The sequence below is a fragment of the Notamacropus eugenii genome, chromosome 3 (assembly GCF_028372415.1).
Source record: "Notamacropus eugenii isolate mMacEug1 chromosome 3, mMacEug1.pri_v2, whole genome shotgun sequence".
Lineage (NCBI taxonomy): Eukaryota > Metazoa > Chordata > Mammalia > Diprotodontia > Macropodidae > Notamacropus > Notamacropus eugenii.
Genome location: NC_092874.1, coordinates 223252839 through 223280822, shown reverse-complemented (window position 1 = coordinate 223280822; position 27984 = coordinate 223252839). Strand labels below are relative to the sequence as shown.

At 40.1% G+C, this 27984-nt stretch overlaps 1 protein-coding gene and 1 long non-coding RNA gene across 4 annotated transcripts in view; one reads left to right on the top strand and one right to left on the bottom strand.

Moving 5' to 3' along the window:
* The first annotated feature begins 9 nt into the window (after window positions 1–9).
* On the top strand, window positions 10–24828 carry LOC140534065 (uncharacterized). 3 transcript variants are annotated; one of them, XR_011977157.1, is made up of 4 exons: window positions 10–264; window positions 820–969; window positions 5824–11507; window positions 22782–24828. It is a non-coding gene; the product is annotated as an uncharacterized lncRNA (long non-coding RNA). The 3 variants fall into 3 exon arrangements; XR_011977158.1 differs by lacking the exon at window positions 22782–24828 and having other exon boundaries at window positions 5824–7389; window positions 11201–12562; XR_011977156.1 differs by lacking the exon at window positions 22782–24828 and having other exon boundaries at window positions 5824–12562.
* LOC140534061 (transmembrane protease serine 12-like) overlaps window positions 20306–27984 on the bottom strand; it is a 31893-nt gene continuing 24214 nt past the window's right edge. Inside the window, exon 5 of the mRNA XM_072654678.1 lies at window positions 20306–27501. Within this exon, the coding sequence (XP_072510779.1) occupies window positions 27250–27501 (252 nt within the window). The 3' untranslated portion in view covers window positions 20306–27249. The remainder of the gene's footprint in view (window positions 27502–27984) is intronic.

Here is a 27984-nt window from a genome sequence, read left to right as displayed (position 1 = left end):
TTCTTCTCTCCACCCCCTTACACCTTTTGGCCTAAAAGAGAAAGTTTATTATATTCTCATTTCCCTCCTATTTCTCCTTTAGGGTTTGTGATTTGTGGCTTTTCTTCCAAGGGTTTTTCCTCACCAGCCACTTCTCCTATACTCCTCATTCCTGCTTTTTACTGGGAAACCAGAAGCAGTGCGTGAGGGTTTGGCTGAAACAAAATGAGGTATTTCAACAAAAGGCAAATTCCTATTTTTAAAGGGAAAAAGGGACTGAGAAAGGTAAGCATCCTAACAAGAAAGAGAAATAAGAACTTTCTTCTCTTTTACTGTCAGGCTGGAAGAGAATAAAGATCAGTCCCCCAAGGGGGTGAGGTTAAACTAGCTTGTTGAAAGCTTAAATTCCCTGAGTTTCAGTTTCCTCATCTGTAAAAGGAAGAGATTGGATGATAGAATTCCCTAAGCGCCCTTTCCAGCTCTAGGTTTGTGAGCCTGCAATTCCAAAATTGAGTTTCCAAAAATCTAAACCAAGAGGTGAACATCTCTCACCTCTGCACCTCTGCACAAGCAGTAACCCCACACTTGGAATACATTCCTCCTTTTTTTTCTTTTCAATTTCTAGCTTCCTTCAAAGTTCAAAGTGCCATCTTCTGCACAAGACCTTCTCCAACCTACTCCCGAGTCATCACCATTAACTCCTAATTGGAAAGACTTTTCACTCATCTATCCATAGTTTATATTTATCATTTGTATGACTATTGTATCTATCTTTCCAGAGCTTGCACTTACCCGAGGACGAGGATGGTGACTTTCGCTTTGTGTTTTTGCTTTCTCCAGGATGCACCGCTGTGTCTGGCACATATTCAACACATATTCAGAAACAACAACAGCAAATAACATGTCCATGGAGCTTACTTCATTAGAGGAACCATGTGCTAAGCAATTTACAATCATTATCTCACTGAATCCTCACAACAACCCTGGGAGGTAGGTGCTTACTGCTCAGGGGACTCAATGCTTGCTGAATTAAACTGAACCAAGAAAATAATTTCTGGAATTTTAAAGTCAGAATGTCTGACTAGAACAAAAAAAATTGAGACTCAAATTATCTGGAGAATGGCTTCGTTTCTCTATTGTATGTAAGGGAAATTGTAGTGTAAGTAAGGTGGATTTTAGTGTGGACAAAGGGAATTTTTGTTATTATTTCTTAGAGTTCAGTTTCCCAGGATCCATCACCATAATCATCTCCCGTTCCCAGGTTTGAGATATGAGTTCCCATAATTACGGTTCAAAACATCGCCACCATGCTTGTACAGTGTTATATAATGATAAATAATATAAGCATCCACTGCGACTGGGAAGGGAGATACAGGAACGAGACAATGTAAGCTTGTGAGGCCATTGCTGGCAATGTGCCTTCTTTGTTACCCTATACAAGGGGTGGGCATTGGTCAATGAATAGGGAACCTTAGGGCTGAAGGTACAAATGCCGTGTGTGTGCCTTGATCATCCCCCAACAAGGCTTGGGGGGAATTTATGTTTGCCTCAACTGGCCCCCATTGAGGATTTAGGGAAAGTACAAGTTGTGTCTGTCTCCACTGACACCATCAAGACATGGGGGTAGTTGTCCCCCTCCCGCTTTGGAGAAGGGTGACTAAGGAGTGCTGTGGGAATTCGTCCTCCCATTATCAGTGATCCTCTTCTCAGAAAACTAGACTAGAATAAAGTAAGATTATTACCCCCTTCTTTGTATCTTTCCTATCTGACCAAATCAAGAGTGAACCTCTTATGAACTAGCAGCGCTCCTGTGGCTGTGTTTATCTGCGTTACACCTACGTAGTTGTTTCTAAGACCTCGTAGGGATTTCTGAAACATCCTCTAGGCTATACATAGCTCACATTTACATGGTGCTTCAAAGCTTGCAAAGCATTTTTACAAATATTAACTCATTGGATCCTGGTAGATAGGAGTTATTATTACCTCCATTCTACAGTTGAGGAAACTGAGGTAGACAAAAATTAAGTGATTTGTCCAGGGTCACCCAGCCGGTGAATGTCTGAGGTAGAATTTGAACTCAGGTCCATCCCAACTGCAGTTTCTCATTCTATCCACTACACCACCTATCTACTTCATATAATTCCCAGCTACAGATAGACTGAGGCAGCTGGGTGGTACAGAGGATAGAGTGGAGATAGGCCTGGACACAGGAAGATGACTTCAGACCCTAGGCAAGTAACTTAACCCTGTTTGCCTCAGTTTCCTCATCTGTAAAATGATCTGGAGAAGGAAATAGCAGAGTATGCCAGTATTTTTGCCAAGAAAACCCTAAATGGGTCAGGAAGAGTCAGATTCTACTGAAACAAATGAATGAACAATAGATAGACTCTGTAGATCCAAATGAGGACACATCTTTTTTGACAAAAAATATTGTCTTTTCTCCTTCAGAAAAATAAACTCCTTGAGAGCAAGGCCTGTTTTTGCCTTTCTTCATATTCCCAGCCAGTCACATAATGAAGGCATTAATACTTTTTTTTAAATTTAATCTAGGCTAGTCACTTAAAACTTTTTCAGTCTCAGTCTTCTTATCTGAAAAAATGAGAATATCTTTTGAACTTACCTCACAGAGTTGTTGTGAGGCTTGGAGGAGTAAAAGTATTTAAGGCACTTTGAAAACCATAGCTTTATATAAATGCAGGGCAATGTTGTTATCGTTATATTTATCTGGATAACTTTCTAGAGTCACCTCTTTTCAAGACTGTAGCCTGAGACCCTTCACTCTTGTTAGTCTATCATATCCAATCTAAACTCTTTCCATGGTTCTGACCAGTTCTCCCTCACCTTTGCAATTTCCTGAGCCCCACTTTTGAAATCCTTCACACAGAACCTTTCTTCTGGCCATGCTGAGGTATTTGCACTGCCTTGTTTGCTGACGGCAAACTTCCTCACTCTACTCATGCTAGTCCCTCCACCTGCAGGACCTTTCCCCTTCCGTCCCTGCCTATCCAGGTCCTTGGCCTCTGTCAAAACCTGGCTCAGATTTCCCTTCATTCTCACTCGCCCTCTCGCGGATACTTTTTTCTGTCTATAACTAGAGAGTGGCTTGGTGCCAACTACACAAAAGCTTCTGTTTGTTGGTTCTTGCAGGTGTCCTCTGGTGGTTCTCCGCTGTTTTGGGGAATGCCAGATGAAGACTTCCATGCACGCAGATCAACAACTTAGGAACCATTTATTTTCTTAAATAACTACCTGGCACACACAGAGAGAGATTGCATGAATCACCCAAAGTCACATATCTGATAAGAGAAGTAACATGAAAACAACTCAGGCTTGGCCTACTTCAAGGATAATTATCTATCCACTGAATCTTGCTGCCTCTCAAATACATATCTGCAATTGTTTCCTGTAAATGGTTTTTGGCTTTTTTCCTGTGTAAAACACAGAAACATAAAACATGTTGTTCAGTTGTGTCCAACTCTTCATGACTTCATTTGAGGGAGATAACTATAATATACCTTTGCCATTTTCTTCTCTCCCTACAGATGAGGAACCTGAGGCAGAGGTAAATGACTTGCTCAAGGACACATAGCTAATATGTATCTGAGGCCATATTTGAACTCAGGAGGGTGAGTCTTCCTGACTCCAGGCCCGGTGCTATGGACTATGGCACCACCTAGCAATCCTCTATATCTACATTTTTCAACTAAAGTGCAAATTTCTTGGAGATGAGGACAATTCCTACCATTTCCTTGGTACCTTCTGACCCCAGCAGGTTCTAGATAAAATGATATGAAATGATAATAATATCCAAGAGAGAACAACAGATGCTGCAGTCATTCGTGCACCTCTTAATTCCCCTGGTGGATTGTAAGGTTCTAGAGAGTAGAGAATGTCTTATACATTTGCTTGGTGGCTTTTACATAATAGGTGCCCAATAAATATTTGTGGAAATAATAAATCCCGCAATTATGGAAAAGGAACTAATGGAGGAAAATGTCAAGGAGAAGTCAACAGAAGAAGTCAATGGAGCAAACACCACAGTGTAAGACAAAGAGAGGCTATCTGGAAAGAGGGGGTAGGGTCAAACACAGCTGGATTAGCTGGCTACCTCATGCCTGGACTACTGCAGTAGCCTTCTGGGTGGTGTCCCTGCCTCAAGTCTCTTGAGCCTGATGTCCACTCAGCTGTCAAAGTGATCTCACAGGTCCTACCAGGTCACCTTCCCATTCAATAAATTCCAGTGTGTGACAGATGATTAATTGGATCCCTATTTTATTTTAATCAGTATTAATCAGTTTGATTTGACTCCATAAGGGTAGTGATTTTCTGATATTAGTCCTCAAAGATGTGAACCTCCACCCTTGTTTTCCTTGTTGTGGTGGCCAATTATACGGAAAGCCCCCCCAGCTATATTTGTTGCCCCTCCATCCCCTGTCATCCATCTATTTGCCAACATGAGGAGGTGATCATGAGCAAGTAGCCAATGAGTGACCGTGGTTGCAGGCCTACAGACTACCTTTTTACCAGCCCATGAGTGTGCTCATCAGCTTAGTAGGACCTCCTGAAAGGTCAAGATAGGTCTGTTAAGGTCTGTTCACTAGTCCATTTGTCAACCAATGAGATTCTGTATTTTTGTAGACCTTCTTGGTGAGTCAAGGGCAAGGTCTTTTCACTAATAAGACTTTAGTTCTGTATTGCCCAGGTATCAAGCATTATAAAACTAAGACCCTGAAGGAAAGTGGCATTGTGAGGAAGATCTGAGGTTCATTTCGTTAGAGGGGACTATGGTCTCTTTAATAAAGTATCATTGACTCAAAGCTCCATCTCTGTGGGTTTTCTTGCAGACTAGACAATTCTGAAAACCCCCACAATGGCTCCCCATTACCTCAAGGATCAAATACAAAATCCTCTGGCTTTTAAAGCTCTATATATCCTGGCCTCCTCCTACCTTTCCAGTCTTCTTACAACTTATTCCCTCACCCCTCACTCCTATGCTTTGTGTTTTGGCCTCCTGGGTCTTTGATCCTCAAGCATAATACTCCCCAACCTGAGCTTTAAGCATTTCCACAATGCTGTCCCCCATTTGTGGAATTATCTTCCTCCTCATCTGTACCTACTGATTTCCCTGGCTTCCCTCACATCTCAGCTAAAATCTCACCACCTGCTTTAGCCTTATCTCTTTGGGAAGCCAAGTAGCTCAACAATGAACATTTATATTCTATATCAGTCATACCTCACCCATCACAGTGATTCTGAACCCCTACAGGCCATTGTTCACATCCCATTCCCCATCCCCCACCACCCAAGTCCTCATTCCCATCTCTCTCCAACCTCATACCCCAAGGTTCCAACCAACCAATGCCCATCTCTTCCACTGTGCTATCCAGAATGCCTGTTTCATAGGTAACAACATTCTCTTCATCCTAAATCTTTTCTTCTCCTGCTCCTATCTTCTAGTTACTATTGAAATGTGGCTCCCCTAAATGTGGCCTTCCTAGTCATGCCTCCAGTACGAGCTGCATCTTCACTCATTTCCCTGGACTACTTTTGCACTGTAATATGTATGTTCACATATAAAAATTTTCTTAAAATTTCTTAAAGAATTCAAAAATAAGTTATTCACACAAAATGTGTGTATTCTGTAGTGATAACTCTACATCAACATTATAAATGTGGGAAAAAAGATTAGTCAGTGAGTCAATTAGCATTTTAAAGTGCCTACTATGTGTCAAGCACTGTGCTAAGCCATGGGGATAGAAAGAAAGCAAAAAGCCACACTATTCTTTACCCACAAGAAGCTCACAGTTTAACCTGATACACTGTTGTTTATCCTTCATTCTCAAGGAGGACCGTGACATCAAGAAGATGATGCCATGACTTACAAGTGAACTGGATTTAAGTGAGGGAGGGCTATGCACGGTCATCAGCTTCTCTTTCTCCTCTGGAGCCGCCATCTGGGTCCAGCAACCAGATACAGATGAAGATGACTGAAGACGGCCCCCAACCAGACAGTAACAATCTATGGATCAATAATCAAGTTCTACCTTTAATTAATGAAACCTACGTTAATTAAGTATAAGGGTTCTGAACCACAAGATTTCCTTCTTTTTTCGTTGTTCGTAGATAGACACAGGTGTGCAATTCCTTAAAATCAGTTAGTCAACAAGAATTTATTAAGAGTTTACTTGATATATGTCAGGCCCTGTGCTCAAAGCTGGGGATACAAGGGGAAAGAAGAAGCAAAACCCCAGTTCCTTCACTTAAGGAACTCACGGTCTAATGGAGGAGAAATGTAGTAGTACACGAACTATTACACGTATATAAGAAATATGTGATACGTGCAGTGTAGAGGGGAGAGCGTTTGCTGTTGAGGGAAAGGCATCTGAGGGAGACCTCTTGCTGAAGGCGCATTTAAGATGAGTCTGGAAGGAAAAGCTGGGTAGTTAGGAGGGAGAGCAGTTCAGACATGGGAGACAGCCTGCGCCAAGGCAAAGAAGTCTCCTGTGAAAGGTGCAATAAAGAGACCCAGGTCTGATAAAAACCGGAGGCACTTGCAATTTTTGGTAAATTAAACACGAGGACAACAAAATTCAACAAAGTGACTGTCTGTTATGACTCCGTCTGGCTTTGAACAACAGTGGGGACTGTTTTCTCACATTCTCATTTGCTTTCTGGATAACAATTAGCAGGACTGCTTGTTCAGTAGAGACTGAATTGATATTAGAGTACATATTATACATACGCTGAACTCCAACAATTCCATATAAATAGATGATACCATCTACATCTCCGCCATTTGAGCCATCAACACCACTTCCTCCTGGCCATGAGCCTTGGACTCATCCTGGGCTCTGACTGATGAGCTTTGGGATTCCATTTATACCCAATAACCCACCTCTTCCCATTATGTGTTATTTTCCCCCATTAGAATGTAAGTTTCTTGAGAGCAGAGCCTGTCTTTACTTGGTTATATTTGTATAACCAGCTCTTAGCTCAGTGTCCAGAAAGGTAATAAATGCTTATCAATCACTTATTTATAGTCATAGACTGTTGGATGAAGCCTCTTTGATAAGAACCTAACTATAGGTTTATTTGGATAATCATCTGAGAAGTTTTTAATTAGTTGAAAGAATAAAAACATTGATTAGATGCCTATTATGTGCTAGACATTATGCTAAGTGCTTTACAAATATCTCTTTTGACCCTCACAATTGTTTGTGTTCATCCTTTGTTGCTGAAGAAGACCATGCTATCAGAGAAATGATGATATGACTTGCACTTGACTTTGTTTTGAGTGAGGAAGGCTGTGCATGTCACCAGTCTCACTTCCCCTCCAGAGCCATTTGAATCCAGAGACCTGATATTCCTCAGGATGACTGGAGATGACCCAGGATGTACTGGGAGGTACAGGTACTCACTTAGGATGAGGCAATGCCCATTCATTGAATAGGCAATAACCTGGGAGATATTGTCCTCATTTTATAGTTTAGGAAACTGAGTCAAACAGACATTAATTGACTTGCCCAGGGTCACACAGCTAATAAGTGACAGACTGGATTTAAACGCAGGTCTTCTTGACTCCAGAGCCAGTGCTCTATCCACTGTACCACCTATCTGCCCCTGACACCTTTAAGGTACCATCCTCAAAGGCTATGCCTTCTGTCCCAATATAACTGACCTCCACTGAATAATAATATTGTTTTCAGCTGTTGCTGTTGACACTGACAAGTTATAAAAAATTGAGGTCCAGTATCTTTCTGGTACTGAGGGCAACTAGATGGCTGGGCTCTAGATAGAGCCGGGCCTGGAAAGAGGACAGATCTGAATTCAAATATGACCTCAGACAATTACTAACTGTACAACCCTGGGCAAATCCTTTGACCTTGTTTGCCTCAGTTTCTTCATCTGTTGCTGGAGAAGGAATGACAAATCACTCCAGTACCTTTGGAAAGAAAATCCCAAATGGAGTCATGATTAGTCAGACGTGACTCAATAACAATCCTTAAGGCCCTGTTCCCCAAATGTCTACATTCTTTGTTTATTTTCCAGGACAATATGATCTCAAAACAGCAGGGAAAGAAAGGACACTCCTCCCCCTCCCTCATATTTTTATTATTTTCTGTTTTCACCCTGAGTAACCAGATTCTGAATGAAAATAATTTGGCAGCTGAACAAAATTGAATTTAAAAGGTGAGGTATTTAGGAAGTTTAGAATTCCTTCTTACTGGAAGAACTTGGACTCTTTAGATTCGACCATGTTACTCAAAGGAGTAAAGAAAGCAATATGAGTAAATTAAATGAGTATTAATTAAATGAGTAAAGTAAAATAAAGTAAATGAATAAAGACTCACAAACTCTAGAGGCTATCACCTCTAGGATCAAATACAAAATCCTCCACTTGGCCTTCAAAGCCCTTCATAGCCCCAGTTTCCTCCTAACTTATACTCCCCCCTACAAACTTTGATCCAGTGATTGTGGCTTCCTGCCTCTTCCATAAACAAGACGCTCTGTGTCTCAGCTCCTGGCATTTTCTCTGGTTGTCCCTCCTGCCTAAAATGCATTCCTTCTCATCCCTACCTCCAGATTTCCCTAGCTTCCCTCAAATTTCAAGGGAAATCCCACCTTCTACACAAAGTCCTTCCCAAGTCTTCTTAATTCTAATGCCCTCCCTCTATTATTTCCCATCTATCCTGCACATAGCTGATTTGTACATAGGTGTTGGCTCCCCCACTAGAATGTGAACTCCTCAGAGGAAGAGAATGTCTTCTGCTTCTTTTGGTATACTCCACACTTAGAATGACGTCTGGTATGTAGTGAGCCCTTAATAAATGCTTATTGACCGACTCAGGAGTAAGCCAGTGATTTTTTATTGGCTTGGGGAACTAGTGAAAATGAAGTTTCTTCTACCCGTGCAGTAATTTGCATTTTATAGTTATAGAGAGTTGCAAAAGATGCCCCGCCCCCCCACTCACACCCCCCCCATTTAGGGATCCAAACATTGTAGGTTCATTTAACTACTTAATAGATTAACCTTTACAAAGCAATAGTTACTTCCAAGGTACAGCAAGAATAAACACAAACATCTGTGCCCACACACACCTGGAGAGGAACATAATCCTGGCTCCACTCCCCTCAATGGGGATTAGATTCACTGCTTAAATCAATTTATACATAACCTATTAACAACAAGTTTCAAGTCAAAAGCCCTGCCTAGGTTTGCTTCCCAAGATCCTGTTTTCTCAGGGCTGTCCTGCTGGGCTGGTTCCTAGACTCCAAGGTTACCGTGGATAGAGAGAGATCCCTGGTCAAGGACTCCTTGCACCTGGAATTGAAAAGGACAAATGATACAGACCTAAAACTCAAACCTATTTCTCAGGTCTACAAAGCCTAAAGAAAAGAGGAACATGGCCTGTCCCCTCTGAGAGAAATTATTTTTTTTATTATATTAATAACCAATTTTGAAATTAGGATTGAGGTTTTTCCTTTCTACTTCCTCATTAAGGACAAGCCCTTGCAAGTCAGTTAGTCAGTCTCTAAAGGATGTGGCTGAGAGATGAGACTGCCCAAATCCTCTGGGTACATGCTCTTTCATCTTGGGTGGGACTCTACCCAACTAGAAGATCTTACAAACAGTAATCTAAGTAAATTCTTGCCCATAAGAAGTAAGTCTATGCCCCTGCAGCCCCCCATGAGAGTATAGGGGAAGCTAGCTTATGAAGGAGAAAATCAACCAGAGCGGTCTGGATGGAGATGAATTCCTTTGTCCAGATTGCTGGAGGTGGCTGAGTCTCATGGTCAAGTCATTCTCTCAGCAGGAGGAGCTAATATTACCCCTCATCATTAATATGTCTACTCCTTTATTATTTGTTCACCAATCAGGATTGATCTTCATCTGTCAGGACACCTTCATTTCCAGGGGTATTTAAGTATTTAGTGGTCTCCATGGTCTTGTCTTTGGTTGCTGAGAGTACTGACTATCAATTTATTGATTATTTGCTAATTAATAATATTGTTAATTAATTATTCATTACCCAGAAACTTTGTCTCTCAGGCTTTCATTTGTCACACCTCCCACCTAATTGCATGGTGGCCGTGCTGTGGATAAATGAGATCTTTACGCCTGGATGCTACTGGAAAATGAGATGTTGGCTGTACCTTTGTCAGTCAGATTCAAAGCCAAGACTGATGGAAAGAAGTTAATCCCAGCAAACATAGCATGTCTTCTCCCAGAAGCAGATCCTTGACATCTCCTACATGGGTTCCTCCATCTCTGCCATATGCCAGCGTTCTGTTGCGCGCGCACACACACACACACAGACATGGAGCTTTGTCCTCTTTCGTATTAGGAATCTCTTGCCAATTATATGCAATAGGCCAGGCCTGACTTAAACTGGTCTAATAGTTACAAGACAAGACACTCCTAGATCATTTCCAGTTGACAAAAGCTTTACTGAGTCAAGCATAGAAAGGATACTCAGTAAGCTTGCAGTACTAGTTCAAATTGATGTAGCCCTCCTTTGTCCCCATACAAAAATTCATCTGGGTCACACACTTCCTGTGAGCTAATTTCTTCTGGAATCTGAGTCCAAAGCCCTAGACTTAGTGCTTTGAGCCATTCAAGTCTTAAGGACAGCTTTCTTACATTTAGGAAAAATTAGCCTAGCCTTCATGGTGGGCTACCCTGGCAGATACTGCTGTTACCATATCAACCTACAGCCAGGTGTAGCGTCTTCTGGACGCCTCCTTATACAGGCAGGATATGAATTTCCAGAGAGGAATGACCATCATGCAGCAATGACTCAAACTCTAACCATGTTGTGGGGGAGAGGAAAAGGGTGAAATTAGAAGGGGGAAAAGAAAAAATATCATGTATTTGCCTACAGTTGCCTAGGTGGCATAGTGGATAAAGCTTCAGGCCTGGAATATCTGCGTTCAAATTTGACCTCAACTATTTACTAGCTGAGCAACCATGGACAAGTTTTCTCAACTGTAAAATGAGGACAATAACAGTATCTACCACTCACTCATTGTTCTGTGACCCAACTGCCAAAATCTCTCTCTCCCTGAGAGTTACATCAAGGGAATGATACAAAATCTTTCCCCCCTTAGACATCTCTGTGGAAGGGCTGCCCTTTTCTTCCATGGTCTGACTCTTCCTCACCCTCATCCAGTGACTCAGAATTGCCACCAAGTCAACTAAGGGAATCTTCTTTCTTTCCAGGTAAATATATATCCACCATAGAATGAAAGATTCCTTCCAACAACCTTGGTTCCCCAAAAGTTTTCTGGAAAAGAATTACCCAAAGGAAAGGAAGTCTGTCAACTGAAGGGGCCTGTGCTGCTTCTCCAGGGTGTATGGAGCCATCTGAAGAGGCAACGGCTAAGGCAACCCCATGCCAGGAAAGGAATAAGGAAGAGTCAGAGAGGATCAACTAGAACTATGTCCAAAAACAGTCCATTATTATCAGGCAAGGCTTCCTAGAGACTGGAATCAAGAAACTTCTTGGCAAGAGAGCCGTCTTCCCAAGGTAATAGCAACTTGTCTCCAACATGGATTCTATAAGGTTGGACACCTTACATGGGCAGCCAGGTGCAAAATAATGCAATTGTTCATTAGCAGGGGTAACACTCTTACCCTGAGATGAGAGAGTTCCATTTTGCCTGATGGCTGAGGGCTACTTGGGTTAGAAATAGCTGTGAATGGCAAAGATGTGTCACCAAATTGTGAGACTTTAAGACCTTGTCTCCTGGAGGAGTAAGGAAAGGCTTAGGATTTCTGACATTTGGACTCCTCCAAATTTGTGGGGGAGAAGGTATGCTAGGAGGACTGTCAAATATAAGATTTGGGACTTAGTCCTCAGTGCTGTTTTTCTTTTTCCCCTTCTTTAGCACTAGCCATGACTAGAGGACTGGCCAGTGAAATTCTTCTAAGCATTTAAATGGTGGAAGGTCTTCCAGATGGTGTCAAACTCTAACAGAAACAGATCCCTGCAGGCAGCATATTAACTTAGAAAATCACAAATTAACACTATCTATGTTGCATTATATTTTTATTTATTTTTGTTAAATATTTCCCAATTACCTTTTTGTCTGGGTCAGGCCACCTTCAGGAGTTCTGACACAATCTTGGCACCTCTGCTTTAGAAGATCCTAAGAACCTTGCCACCAAGAGGTGGTATGTGATAGGATCAGTGTTTTCCACTCCTGATCAGGGGCCCTGACTTCCCTTGCACAGTTTCCTCCCCCACACAAGCCCCATACAACTTCTTCAGTCCCAGCTCCCCTAGCAGGTTCCCTAGTACAGATTTCATTCCCTCTCACGAAACCTCATTTACCCCAGAATCGCTGACAGAGCTTCCTGACCTAAGGCTAATTAAAAGCCCCAGACACATGGACTGAAGGCCACTTGGACTTAGTAGGAGCCTAAGACCATGTGAGTTATCATATCCTACAGATCTGCAGATGAATTGCATTTCTGTAAGGAAAGAAGAAAGGCTGTATCAACCAAAGCTGAGGATAAGTGTTGCTGTATCCTTACTGAATGTGTTTTCTGTGTTTTCTTATAAACTTCCTTCATTTCATATTCAATGATTCACAAGTGCCTCATTTTGTTCCAAAATCAAGCCTGCATTGAGTGTGTTGCTGTTAGAGCTGGACCCACAACAAACGTCCTTCTTGAACTATGGCATCTAGAACTGAACACAATGTTCCAGATGAGATCTTATAAGAGCATGGTACAGGGTATAGTACAGTACCACAACTTACCTTTTCTTAGATGCTAGGCCCCTCTTAATGCATCCCAAATTCAGAATAACATTTTTGGCTACCGGGTAACCCCAATGCACTACTGTCTCATATTGAGTTTGCTATCGACTATAATCCACAGGAGTTTGATTTTTTTTTTTTAACACCTGCTCTCTCTCCAAGCTTCAACTATCTTGTTCTTTTGACATTTTTGTACACAAGTACAAGACTTTACAATTATCCCTCATTAGCCCAGAGGCTGGCAAACTACAGCCTGGGTTTGCCAATCCCTTCTATTGCCTGTCAAATAGGCAATCCTATTTTGATCCTATCGCCCAAGGCATCTAGATAGTACAGTGGATAATTGACTTAGGAAGAGCTGTAGTTTAAATCCTGACATACATTTCCTAACTGTGTAACCTCAAGCAAGTCATTTAACTTGTCTTAGACTCAATGTCCTCATTTGCAAAATTGGGTTATTACAGCACCTACCTCACAGGGTTGCACTGATGATCAAAGGAGATGACATTGCTGTTCGGCCTAGAGGCCGATGAGCTACCCGAGCCTTCTTACCTTTCGCAGGTCTTCGGTGGCCAACCAGATAAACGTATTGAGAGAAGAGACTTTCTAGAGTCAAACAAGGGTTAGGCTTTATTCAGGGTCTTAGTTACGTTTCCATATGCAGGGCGAATTCTTCCTCAGGAGAGAGGAATCCTCCTCCTCCCAAGGGGCAAGGATCATACAGCAAGAGGATGGGAGTGGAAGAGGGGAGGAACCCTCTTCCCTCTAAGGGCCCCGCAGCAAGAAGAGTCCCTGGAGGGGACCCCACATCCAGAAGAGGGCCTTCAGGCTTTCTTGTCCCTACTTAAGCTCTCCAGCTGCATAGTTTGCACGTGAATACCATGCGTGCTCTCAGTCCCTAGCTAATTAACAACAGGTGTGCTCAGACCACGGACCAATCTCAAGGGTGGGATGCTCTCCCCAGCAAGTTTCCCACTGAGAAGAGGTGGAAATACACAAGATAGCCCGTGTTTCACGCCTCAATCCCCACCTGTTCCCTGGGGGGCCTCATGAGAACTCTGAGGTTTAGAAGTCCTCACTTTTACCTGCCCGAGACTGTCCACGTGAAAACTGAGCTTACACCCCAACACATTGCCACATGAATTTCCTTATCAATTCAACTGGCTAAAAGCAATAAATAAGCCAGCATGAATCAGAAGACAGGCTTTGTTACACCCAAGAGTGTGGCATGTCTCACCAGCAGTTGATGGGTAATATATTATTCACTATTAAGCAAGCAATATTTATACATTTTATGAAATAAATTTTAAAAAGATGCACATTAAAATGTAGCTGACCATGCTGAGAAAAAAAATTTTATGTTTGTTAAAGGAAAATAAACATCATTTGCTAGAGGAGACAGATAAGGGAACTTTCTTGTTAGCATAGTTAGTTCCACTAAATCAAAGGGAACTACCTGTCAGGCTAGATAAGGAAGAGGAACATTCTAGAGATTCTAAAATCCTCCCCTTTTCCCCTATTATGTCTTCTTGTACTGATAAGAGGAGGAAAGAATCTACTAAAGGAAATCAGCTGCTACAGCTGCATGCAAGGGTCATATACAACAACATGGCTGATACAGAACAAAATGATATGTTATTATACTCTCAAATTCACTTTCAACAACGCATACAGAGCACTTTGCAAATCATAAAGTGCTATATAGATGCCAAGCCAGGGTACTACAAAGCTCATCAGATGTAGCTTTGGGCAAGGCAGAGAAGCCCCAACAACTCTTCACTCAATAGAATTTGTGTCATCCAATCATCTCCTGGCATCTTCTTACAGCAAAAGAAACATCACAGCAAATCTCTTTTGGCTTCTCTCTATGTGATTCTGCTTCATCCCACCAATCTCACATCTCTAGCAAAGCAATTCCACATCTTACATTTCCCATTTCATTTTTCCCTCTCAAATCAAAAAGTAGTAGACAGCAACAAGCAGAGTACATCATGCCAAATTCTAATTTGGATGAATGAGAAATCAGAATTGAGGTTGCCAGGAGAAATTGTCAACAATCTCAGATCTGAAGATAAGATCATTCACAGATATCACTTCACAAAAAGTGAAGAAGACTTAAAAAGCCACTTGGGAAGGGTGAAAGAGGAGAATGTAAAAGCTGACTTGAAGCTTACCATTAAAAAAACTGTGATCATGGCAAAAAGAAGGAGAAATGGAAGCAGTATCAGATTTTATATTCTTGGGCTCAAAGGTCATTGCAGATGGTGAATCATGAAATTAAAAGACACTTTCTTCTTGGAAGGAAAGTCATGGCAAATCTGGACAGTATACTAAAAAACAGATATGATCTTGCCAACAAAGGTCTGTATAGTCAAAACTATGGGTTTTCCCCAGTAGCAATGTATGGTTATGAGAACTGCAATATAATGAATCAACACTTTTAAATTGTGGTGCTGGAAAAGACTTTTGAGGGTCCCTTGGAAAGCGAAGAGATCAAATCAGTCAATACTTAAAAAAATTAATTCAGGTTATTCACTGGAAGATCAAATATTGAAGCTAAAGGCGAAATATTCTGGCCACATCATGAGAAGACAGGATTCACTGGAAAAGACCCCAATGTTGGGAAAGACAGAAGGCAAAAGGAAACGGCAACATCAGAGGATGAGATGGATAGACAGTGTCACGGAAACAATGAACTAGAGCTTGGACAGACTTCTACAAGGGCCTGGTGTGCTATGCTCTATGGGGTCACAAAGAGTTAGACAGACAACCTTAGTTCAAACCACTGCCTAGTTCAGTTCTATTCTGATCAATAGTGCCCTATTCACCTTTTTTCTTCCAGCCAAGCTACAAAGCAGTTAGACGGAGGTTTAAGTACAACTCTTTCCTTCACAGATGGATGGTCCATTCTTTTCTTACTGGTTTCTTAATTGTCTATAATAGCTCAAATCAGAGCCACTTGGTAGTCAGTGATTCATATTTCTGCCACAGAAGAGGGGACAAAACTATCCGCTCGTTAGGAGACAGAACTCATGAAATCTACCTTTCGGTCAGGGATGCAATCAACTTTCCTTATTCATCTCGTAGTCTTCAGTGATTTCATTTGCTGTTAGTTTTTATTCCTCAAATTCTAAAACAGTCACAGGAAGATGAGCTAAGGAACCACAACGCCCTGCAGTCAAAGCTGAAAACAGATCATCTCAGTCTAGTCAGCTGAGGGGCAATTTTGTCCAATCCTTCTAACATCTCATTTTAATGGAAAAGCTGTTTCTTTAATGGAAAAGCTGTAGATTTGTATCAGTTTTTCATGCACAAAAGTTCTTTTTCTGTTCCTTTCAGCCACCAAATGATTCACATATGAGAGGAGTAATAACTTAGGTCCTCTACAAGTTCATTTCATTCCTTTTTTTTTTTTTTTTTACAGAAATTACTATTACTGCTCCTTTCAACAACCAAATCTCAAATAAGAAAGGGGCAGAATCTTACATTGGTAATGGAGAGGTATAAATTACTTTCCTCATAAAAATAATAGTAATAAAATAGATTTAACTAGCTTACTGAGGAGGCAGTTGTCAAAAAAAAGCTAAAAGATCTATTTTGCTGGTTCTGATGAATCTTGACCATTGCTTCCTGGCCTCTTTTTTTTTACTGATGGAGCCTCTTATACTGGTATCTAATCCATGGAGCTAGCAGGTGCTTTGTCACCAGTGCAAAGTCTGAGTGAAAGAAAGCTTTTGTGCTGTTACAGTTTTCCCCTAGTTCCCATGCAGCTTGGATTTCTGGCTAAGTCATAACCTAGGTATTTCCCCTTTGGAAATATTATCTGTGTCACAAGGTCTGCTCAAACCCAACCATTGGAGGAAACCTGGCCAAAGCCTGCCACACTCTGACAGATAAACAGAAAAGACAATGGAAGTTACTAGCCTTTGATCACTTGGGGGAGGTGGGGTGGCACAGTCCCGTCTCATAGATGGCCATGCTCAAGTGAACTTGGAGAGAAAATAAAAACAACAACAGAAAATCAGAAAGACAGAGACATCAGAGGGTCTGGACGGGAGAATAGCTAAGCAACAAAATGATTTTTCTTAGAGAGCTTGTAGAGCTCTCAAATGTAAAAGAAACAAATACATCCTCTCTTGGGTGAAGCATGTACTTAAACCAAACCTCTCACAACAATTAATGTAATGATGAAGGCCTAGATTGGAGTACATTCCGCTAAGCATGCGCTGAACTACCCTGGCAACAACTTTTAGGGATCATGTGGCTCAATGCTGAAGAGCTTGGTACTTTGGCATGGTGCAGCAAACCTTGGGTGGTCCCTTGGTCAGGGGATGAAAGAGAGAGAGGAGGAGGAAGGTAGCTGCTACATCAAAGAAGATTGAACACTAAAAGCCAGGAGGAATGGACCATAAAGCCCACTGAGTGGACCTTAAAGGGAGTGATCTCTTTCTCTCCTTCCTTCTTTCTCTCTTTCCCTTTCTCTTTTTCTCCCTTCCATCTCACTCCCCTCCTTCCCCTTTCCCTCCCTTTACTCCTTTCTCCCCTCCTTCTCCCTTCCTTTATCTTTTTTCTCTCCCCTTCTCCCCCATCCTTTCCTCCTCCCTTCTCTCCTCCCTCCCTCTCTCTCCCTCCCTCTTTTTCCATCTTTTCCCCTACTTTCCTCCCTTCTCTCTCCCTTTCCCCTCTCTTTCTTTTCCCTCTCCATCCTTCCCTCCCCACTTTCTCTTCTTCTCCCTCTCCCTTTTCCCCCCTCCTTCCTCTCTCTCTGTCTGTGTGCCTCTCTCCTCTCCTCTTCTCTCTCTCTCTGTGTCTCCCCTCAGTATGTTAGGATTTCTTAAGCCTTTCCCTGGAAGAGTACAAGTGGGGCAGTTTGACCCTCCCTGACAGCATGTCTCCCTCACTGAGAACACATAGCAGAGGGTGTATGTCCTGCCTCAGCCTGCCTCAGTTTGAGTCTGGGGCCTCTGGCTGCACCTTTTACAATGCGTTTCTTTTCCATGCATAGATGATTGAGAAATCCTGAGATGGGTATTTTCAGCCTTTAAGACAAAACCTTGTGAATTCCAGAGTTTAGAGCCTTGGGACAACTACTCTGGTGCTCCTTATAGAATGGTAGAATGCAATCCCTGGCCTGGCTTACCAGAAGACATGGAGGTTATTGTTTGGACAATTCAAAGTCAAGGTGAAGGTAAAATGCCTGTTCAGCAGTCCTGAAAATCCTTCCTGTTTAACTTTAGCCTCACAGGGAAATACAAAAGTACTACTTACTACTGCTGATTTAAGTTCTTTGTTAATGTGTGCTTGAGAGTCTTTTGCATTTTTACATGTTTGGTGTACAAAGGAGCTGCTATTTATTGTCTATTTCCATTGCACTCCCTCTCCTTTAGGGCTACCCTAGACATGAGCCAAAACTGAACTGCAAATGATCCTCCCAGAGGCTCTGGGCTGGAAATGAAAAGAATGAGAGTTTGAGAATTAAGAGTCTGGTCTTTCTCTTTGGAAGTCAGGACTGAAGTCCATCTATGAACCTGAGTACTGAGGGGGATCTTAGTGTAGACAGCAAGAGAAAGCACTGTAGTGTCTCCTGGAGGTCATAGGGGTAATACAATAGATTGTCTTGGGTAGGATTCTAAATTCTTGTAGGCATAAAACTATGTTTTGGAACTACCCATATGGCTCTTCTTGCCAAAGTCAGCCCCTCAACATATTCCCCTATTTCATCTCATTGTATCCTCACAATTACTCTATAAGGTAGGTGGTATTATTATCCTCATTTTACAGATCAGAAAACTGAGGCTGAGAGGTTGACTCCCTGAGTGACTGAGATCCTACAGCAAGCCACATTACCTGTGGCGCCAAGAAGTTTGGCCAACAGACTAAACCAAGTTAAAGGTAACTGACAGGACTCAAACCAGCCAGTGAATTAGGGGAATGGCTGCCCCAAGCATGTTTATTTGAATCAGTTCTCATCTTCCCATGCTTCTCTGCATTCATTGTATTCATCATTCATCACAGCACAGTAATATTCCCATTCATGTGCCAAAAATTCTTTAGTCATTCATGACTTGATGGGCATCTCTTTTGTTTTCAATTCTTTGCTGCTATAAAAAGTGCTATCATAAATAGCTTGTAATATTTATAGCAGCTGTTTTTGTGAGGGCAAAGAATTGGAAATTGAGGGGATACCCATCCATTGTGAATGGCTGAACAAGTTGTGGTATATGAATGTAATGGAATACTACTGTGCTCTAAGAAATGATTTTAGAAAAATCTAGAAAGACTTTTATGAACTGATACTGAGTGAAGAGAGCAGAAGCAGGAGAACACTATCCACACTGTGTGATGAACAACTACGACAGACTTAGTTTTTCTCAGCAATATGATGATCCAAGACAATTCCAAAAGACTCATAATGGAAAATGCTATCCACATCCAGAGAAAGAACTGATATACAGATTAAAGCATTCTATTTTCAATTTGTTTTTTTTCTGTTTTTTTCCTTCTATTCTGTTTCTTCTTTCATACGACTAATGTGGAAATATGCTTGACATGATTACACATAACCTATATCTGACTGACTGCCATCTTGGAGAGGGGGGAAGCGAGGGAGAAAAATCTGAAACTCAAAATATTATAAAAAATGAATGTTGAAAAATATCTTTACATGTAATTCGAAAAATAATATTTAAAAATAAGAACAACAACAAATATTTTACTATACAAAGGAACTTTCTTTTTATACTTGATTGCCCAGGGTATGTGCCTAAAATTTCTGAGTTACAGTACAAATTGTTTTTCAGAATTGTTGGGACAATCAATACATCCACCGGTACATCAGCATACCTCTTTTTTACAGTCCCTCCCACATTTAATAGTCTCAGTTTTTGTCACCTTTGCCAGTTTGATGAGTGTGAGTTGAAACTTCCTATTTGTTTTGGTTTGTATCTCTTTCATTATTAGTAGCTGGGTGCTTTCTTTCATATGGTTCTTAATGGTTCACCATTATTCTTTTGAGAAGTGTGCACATATGCTTTTGACCACTTAACTATTCGAAGAAATGACGTATATATATTATACACTTTTCTTAGTTGTCTATATATCTTGGATATATCTTGGACCTTTGGATTCCAGAAGCATCACTGAAATGGAGACCACAATTAGCACCTTATTGATCCGTAGCACTTCTGAGTCTACGAGGGCTAAGAACAAAAAGGGAACTGGGCTGTCACTTCTGGGTGTGGGGCTGTGCCAGCTTGTCTAACAAACGAAGCCTAGAACAGAGAATACGCCCCCTTGATTTAGGTCTGAATGGAACTGTAGGTCTAAGTTTAGTTTTGGGGAACCAGAGTCTCAAAACTTTTTTGATTATACACCCCTATCAGAAAAAATTTTGGATCACACAATCCTAATGTGTGTGTGCATATGTATGTATAGACACATATATACATGTACATGTATACATGAGGGTGTGTGTATATATATGTACTTACTCATTTATAACCTATACACATGTACTACTATACTAGTAATTGTATGGATTATAAGATAGATAAAATACACATTTTAAAAGGAGAAAAAGGTGAAATGTTTTATTGATATAAAAATTTTTTTGCTCGTTAAATATCAATGATATAATGATACAAATATGATTAGATATTCTTCATAATTTCTGAAAATCCTGGTTTAACAATGGTGATACAGTAAGACTACTTTATTTGACCTCATGGCTTGGGTTAAAACAAAGACTTGGGTTTTTTGGGAATTTCCAGGAAATTGGACTCAGGAAGCTGATAATTTATATATATTAAGAGTTTTATTATTATGTGGTATAGCAAGCAGGCAAACAAAAGTACATACACATACACGTATGTATGTGTGTGTAATCTCCACATGCACATATAGAGGGACGTGTATGTATGTGCACACACACATGCGTGTGTGTATATATATACCTATACACACACATATATAATATACATATACACACACATATATAATAATAAACAGACAAATGTTCATCTCCCCCCAGCTGCAAGAACCTCACATGGTGCAAAGTGAAGGCAGATAATTTGTGGGAACACGCTCATAGTTAGGGTTCAAGTGGCAAAATTTTCCACTCTAAGAATATGCTTGGTTGTTGAACAGTTCATTTGGGACCAAATGTTCAACTAATCAAAAGCCACATTATCTGCCACATACACATGTACATACACATATGTAGATAGGTAGATATAGATACACATAGATCAGGACAGTGGGAAAGTACAACCTGTCTGTATTTGCTTACATGCTTTATGGACATTAGGATTACTTAGCCTAAGTGAGGGCACTTAGGTGGGACAGAGTGCTGGGTCCAGAATCAGGAAGACTTATCTTTTTGAGTTTAAATCCAGCCTCAGATTAGCTTGTGTGACTCTCAGTAAGTCACTTAACCCTGTTTACCTCAGTTCCTCATCTGTAAAATGAGCTAGAGAAAGAAATGGGACCACACAGAGCTGTACATGACTGAAACAACTCAGCAAAGCCTAAGTGAATCCATAATGGAGTTCTTTCATTATAACTATAACATCAAACAGTGGAAAGTTTACAATTATTATACAAACTAATTGGAAGAGGTTATATTTTCATATTTTTAACAGATGGTTTCAAAACCCACTGAAAGTCTTCATTTGGAAGATCTTAAAATAGGTTAGAAAATTCTATTTCCTAGTTTTTTTTAAATGGACAGATATGAATGTTTTTATAGATGACACTGTTTTCAGCAACCTACAAGACAGCATAAGAATTTAAGAGGAAAGCAGAATATGGTCAACAACGTCAAATACTACCAAGGTGGTCAAGAAAGATGAGGATTGAGGAAAGATCATTATAGTTGACAATTAAGAGATTACTGATAAATCTGAATAAAAATCTCAATTAAGTGTCAAGGATGACAAAGAGGCTGAGAACCTAAAGACCAGAAAGACAGCAGTGTCCTTGACAGAAACAGACAAGTTCCAAAGATAGGTAGGTTTGTGGGAAACAATGGCATAGTGTAATGGTTTCCATTGGAGAGTCTGTGGCAATGATCAAAGGGATTCATGCTAAAAACTCTTTAGTGGCATCTTAAGCAGTAAATTGCCCAGTTATGTTACAAACATATTTCTCCTCCATGACAATAAGCATGTGCATATTTGAAGCATTATAAGTTTGTTTCTGAAAGGATTCAAAACTGTCATGATCACGGGCATGATGATTTGGGTGTTTACATGGTGAATACACCAAACTCTTACCACTTCTATGCACAATATGTTCATTCATAGTTTCTCAACTTGTCATCAAATTGTTTCTAAGCCTTCACAAAGTTCAATATAGTGCCCATGCTGATTCTCAAGGGATGCTCAAATACACGCACATACTCTCATTTACATTCTGTACACTGCACCAGAATAACGCCATCATTCCCTTCTGTTACCCCATAATCAACCCTCACCTGCTGTGTTATCACATGATCAACATGTTATAAACATTTATATTCATGATTATTGTCTTGAACATCTTACAAGTTGTAGAACTTGTTTTACTATATAATATATATTCATCCAAGCTTGTATAATAAAGAAATGTGATATGAAGACTTATACATAATGGTAAGCATATAAGGTCTTTCTGGATTACTTCTTTGAATTCTTACAGAATTCCCCACAGAAAATATTTATAATTAGTTTATAAAAATTACAAATTAAGAGTTTTCATAATGCTAAGTAAAATAAAATTTTATATTATATAATTATACAAATTTTAATTCGGAGCTTTACTGGAAAAAATTGTCACTGTAGCTCTTATAAGCAGTTAAAGAATAAAAGAATATTATAAGTAGTTTTTAAATTACCCTGAGGGTTCACAGTATATTTTGTTGTTATTGTTGTTGAAAGGGGTTTGTGGAACAAAAAACAATGGGAATCGCTAGTGTAAATGAGGTCTATGGTGCACATCATAATACCAGGTGAATCATTCTGTGCTATTGCTCTTTTGTGTCTACTTTCTCATTAACTCAGGTGTGCAGAGTCCACTCATTGAGGGGTATCTGTGGCAGCCATTAGTGATCTGGGGAGAAGGGTATGGAGACACTAAGGATAAGGCCAGGGATCTGTCTGCTCTGCCACTCCTGATGTCAAAAAGACTAGAGAGAAATGGAGAAGTGGAGTTTAAGAGAGCCAGGGTGAGAAAGGTAAGAAAAACACAACCCATTACAAATATGTAGAGTCATGCAAAATAAATTCCTGCAATAACCATTACCCAAAATTTTTTAAAAAATGAAAAAAATATGCTTCAATCTGCATTCTGAGTCCATCAGCTCTCTATTTGAAGGTGGAGAGCATGTTTCATCAAGATTTTTTTGGAGCTGTGACTGGTCATTGCGTGGATCAGAATTACTAAGTCTTTCAAATTTCATTATCTTATAACATTGTTCTTATTGTATAAATTGTTTTACTGGTTCTGCTCACTTCACTTTGTATCAGTTCATACAAATCTTCCAGGTAATACAAGTCTTCTCAGGTTCATAACTGAGTTTTATGGGTCTCAGGCCAAAAAAATCCACATAGGTACAATACCCATTGCCCCAGCTAGATTGGGTGGTACCCTAGACAGCTCTGTGATGCTGGGTACAAGGGGGCAGATGTCATTCCTAACTGACCGAGACACCTCTGAGCCCATGACACTGCATATGGCATAAGGAAAGGACAGAGACCTCAAAAAGACTAGAAAGAAATAAAGACGTGGAGTTTGAGAGAGACAGGGTGGGAAAGGCTAATAGGAGCCCCAGGAACCACAGAATATGAGAAAAACTCACATCCCAATAGATCTCTTTATTCCTAGCATCTATACCCTCAGAAATTACCAAACTGGTTTCCCTGGTAAGATTGTTCTCCTACTGGTTGAGCTTTCATCTTGCTCCTGAGTCACAGTCCATCAACTCTTGGGCCTTCTGTTACCTACCCTGCTCTGTATAACTTCCCTTGTTTACTTTTTGTTTGGATAAATGTTTGCTATCCATAGTTGTCTCTTCATATAATAATCATATGGTGGGAGGGAGCTAAGTTGGTCAAGAGTAAGCTGTTACTTTCTGCTTTAACTTTTTGGAGTCTTTACATGTCTGAATGAATTTCAGAGTCCTAGTTTGAGAGTTCAAGAGCACTTTTATAGGTGTGTCACAGCAACCACGCAGGGAACTAGGAAGAGGAGGAGACTTTCATCTTACTCCCATTTCCTGCCCCTACACACATACACTGGCCAGTGGACCAGTAGTAATGCATCCATCCTGGAGCAGACACTGAGGTTAGACATGCAGGAAGACAGACAGTCATCTAAAGGAAGAAGCAACCTTAAGAAGCATGATGTCATGAGCATTGCTATGGACTGAAGAAAGATGCTGATTCCAGGAGCCCAAATGACTGGCCTGCCTGTCAGGCAACTTGCACATATGGAAAGGACTCTACAAAGAAAGAACTTTCAGGCTATGCAGTAACAGAGTTGTGGGTCATCCTTTACCACATGTATAAATTACCTTGGACAGTGTTTTCTACTCTCTAGGCCTCCGTTTAGTCATTTGGATGATAACCTGAACTATTTACATCAGAAGACTGCTGTCAGGATCAAATAAGATAATACATAAAAAGTATTTTATAAAGTCTCAATACCATTATACTTTAAATTTGAACTATGAACACCATGAGCATTTGTGGAAGACTATGTCCTAAGTTTTTTGGGGAAATACTTTGTATCAACTGTTCTTATTATTTTGCTGTTCAGTCATTTCACTTGTGTCCAACTCTTTGTGAACTCATTTTGGGGTTTTCTTGGCAAAGATATTGGAATGGCTTGCCATTTCCTTCTCCAGCTCATTTTCTAGATGAGGAAATGCAGGTAAACAGGTTTAAGTGACTTGCTCTGGATCTCACAGCTATTAAGTGTCTGAGGCCAGATTTGAACTCAGAAAGATGAGTGAGTCTTCCTGACTTCAGGTCCAGCACTCTATCCTGTGCCACCTAGGTGCCCCTGTTCTTACTATGCCATCTTAGTAAATACTTTTGCTAAGAACTAGTTACGTCTACTGGCTAATTATTAATTGGAAGTATGCTGGAGGAGGCTCATGAGATGTAGTGGTAGGAGTAACCACCCACAAGGTTATCTCTGATACCTAAGAATAGATGCCTGTCTGAGAATCCAACCCAGGAATACAAATACAAGTTGGGGGAGTACTCTGTAGAAAGTGCTAATCGAGCACAATTTGCTCTGCTAACCATCCAATGACAAAGGCATGAAGTTTTGTCCATAAAACAGTGATGTGCTGGGAGATATATATTTTAGTGAAAACTAACAAGATATTACAGAGAGTTGTTCCCAAGAGTTAAATCATAGTAAGGTAAGTCTATATGAGTAAAGTAAAATGACAGAGAGTAGTCATTAGTCACTCCTATCTAGCTAGAAATATGGACTAATTAAAGATTTAGGAGATGCCTTTGCTCGGCAAAGAAGAACTTCACCATTAAGAATCAGATTTCAATATCAGCGTTCAGATGCTACTAAGCCGTACTTGAATCCCTGAAATAATGACACAATATGATGATACAGTGCCATTGTATGAAGTGCAAGTAGCATAGGCCAAGAAAGATGCAAGTACCTTTTCAATGGTAACATTGGCCTTGTAAGCTTTGAAAAGTTCTCTGTCAATGGAGAAACAAGGGCCTCTTTCAGGAGTCCACATGTGTAGGGAATCCACAGTGTAGGACTTATGTCTAGTCCTCCTTACCTATACTCAGCTGCCATTTAAACCAACAATGTTTAGTCCCTCATGTGACCTGCTTATGGCAGGGTCCTATTAGGTACTGACACACCCTAGACCTCAGAAATGGCTCAGAAGGTAGTATCAAGAACAGTGGTGATTTTGAAAGATATTCATCTGTACCAACATCAGCACCTTTGACATCCTCAAGGGGCATGACCTGGCACGTAAAACTTCTTCAGGGTCTCACAGAGAATAAGGTGACATGTACAACATAACACAGAGACCTGAGGAAAAGCCACCCCAAAACAAAAGACTCTAGAGACCATGGCTGCTTGGCCATAAGTCCGATCTAGCTCTTTCTATTCGAAAATAACAATATTTGCATTTGATTGGCAGACAAAAACATCAACAAAGAAGACTTTTTTCTCCCCATTTTTGTCTGCTAGTTGTAAGCAGCTCTGGCATGTTGGAGAGCAGTTGTTAGGAACAGCTATCCTTCAGCACTTCTGACAGTGCCCTGATCTCTTCCCACTCACCATATACATATTCAGGTCTCTACCAGGCCCTGAACTGAGGCCAGAGTCTAAGGAATCTTATCATTGTTTCAGACAAACTGAAAACAGGGGACTCTTCTTTCACAGAGGAGTATACATTTCCTAGTACTGGGACACCTGACAGGTTATACTAATGCAACTGATTCTGATTTTTAATTGTCTGAATGTTACATATGGAGAATGAATCCCGAAGGTTTGATTACAAGTTGGCTCACGACTTGCATTCCTAGCACACTGCTGAGGCATTTCTTCTTGGCATTAGGGATAACCCCAGAATAGACAAAAAATATAATTTTAAGATTGGCTTTAGCCAAACATACTTATGAAGGTAAATTGCTGCTACAAAAACAAAAAACTCCAACTCCAAATCATATAATAAATTCTGAAATCAAACTGAAAGAGTATTTGAATTTTCTACTCTTTTGGGTTGCTTATACTTGTCCCTCTCCCTGAGCATAGATAAATCAAAATGAACTGTCTTAAAGTTCTTCACCTAGAATTAAAATAAAAACCACTTGTCTCCATGACAAGAGGAAAGTCACGAGACTCACAAACGACAAAATGCTATTTCTTATTTGGATGACATAAAATCTAGTCTTTAAGATATATGTAACAAATGTACTTGAGGAGAGCAAGGTGTATATAGAAGGCTAGCCTTTCAGGCAGAAGAACTAAGTTAAAGCCCTTCTTCTGAAATAGACTAGCTATCTGACCATAGGCAAGTCACTTTCAGGACTCCAGACAACAAAGACTACATAAATGACAGAGAAGTTGATGATCTGTAGCACTGGAGGGAGTTTCCATGCCTGGAGTTCCCTATAACAATTAAATCACAGGTCTAGATTAGAGGGGAAAAATTAAACTAAAAAAATCATTGAATATACTTTATTACATATACTTTACATCAGATAATTATATACATTATAAAGTACATGCTGAAATATATATTTGACACAAACTGTGGGGAATGTATTATAAATAGGAAGTACTATTATTACATAATGAAACAATACAGTAACATCAAAGGAAAAATATATGGCTCAGTATCATATTAAACTGTGTACCTAAGCTGTCCGAACTCTTTCATTCCAATGAGAAATACTGATATGCAAAAGTCAGACAATTATGTGACATGAAGATGTGAAGAAGAGACATTACGTGAAGCTGCCTTGGTCTTAACGCTTATATGGGTACAAATAATATGATAAATACCATAATTGTTGTAATCTTTCCCTGTACAATATTCATTTCATTTTTGCCTGTAGAAACTTCCTGAAGCCACTCATATTTTATCCATGTTTCATATAACTGCACCTCAGTATAAATCCCAGGGAAAAATGGTCTGCCACAGCCGACTCCAGCACTGGTAATACCCATTAGAAAAAATCTTCCATTTTCTGGAAAGTAACACATCAAAGGACCTCCACTGTCACCCTATGAAAAAAAGGACCCCAAATAGGGTAAATTAATTCAATTACCTGTCTTAAGTTGCAAAAAAAAAAAAAAATCTAGAATCTTAGTAACATTATATAATACCAAGTAACTAAAGCAAGAATGTTCTACTTATCCTCAGTCTACTAATAACTATTTCTTTTTTGATCACTTCAACTAAAAAAGAAGTGCTATCGTTATTACTAAAGAAACTTAGACTTGTATGAAATAATGCAAAGAAAAGTGAGAATAATTAGGAGAACAATTATTACACCGACTATAACGTTGGACAGGACATTGACGTTGGAAGATGTAAGAACTCTGATCAATATAATGACCAGTCACAACTCCCGAAGATTAGACTCTACACACAAAATGAGACATTTAAAGGCATCAGCTCAGATATTTTTTCAGGCAACATAGGCAAAATTTCCAAACTGTTCAAAACATTGCTCAAAATAAAAAAAAACTTAAAAATAATCAGAT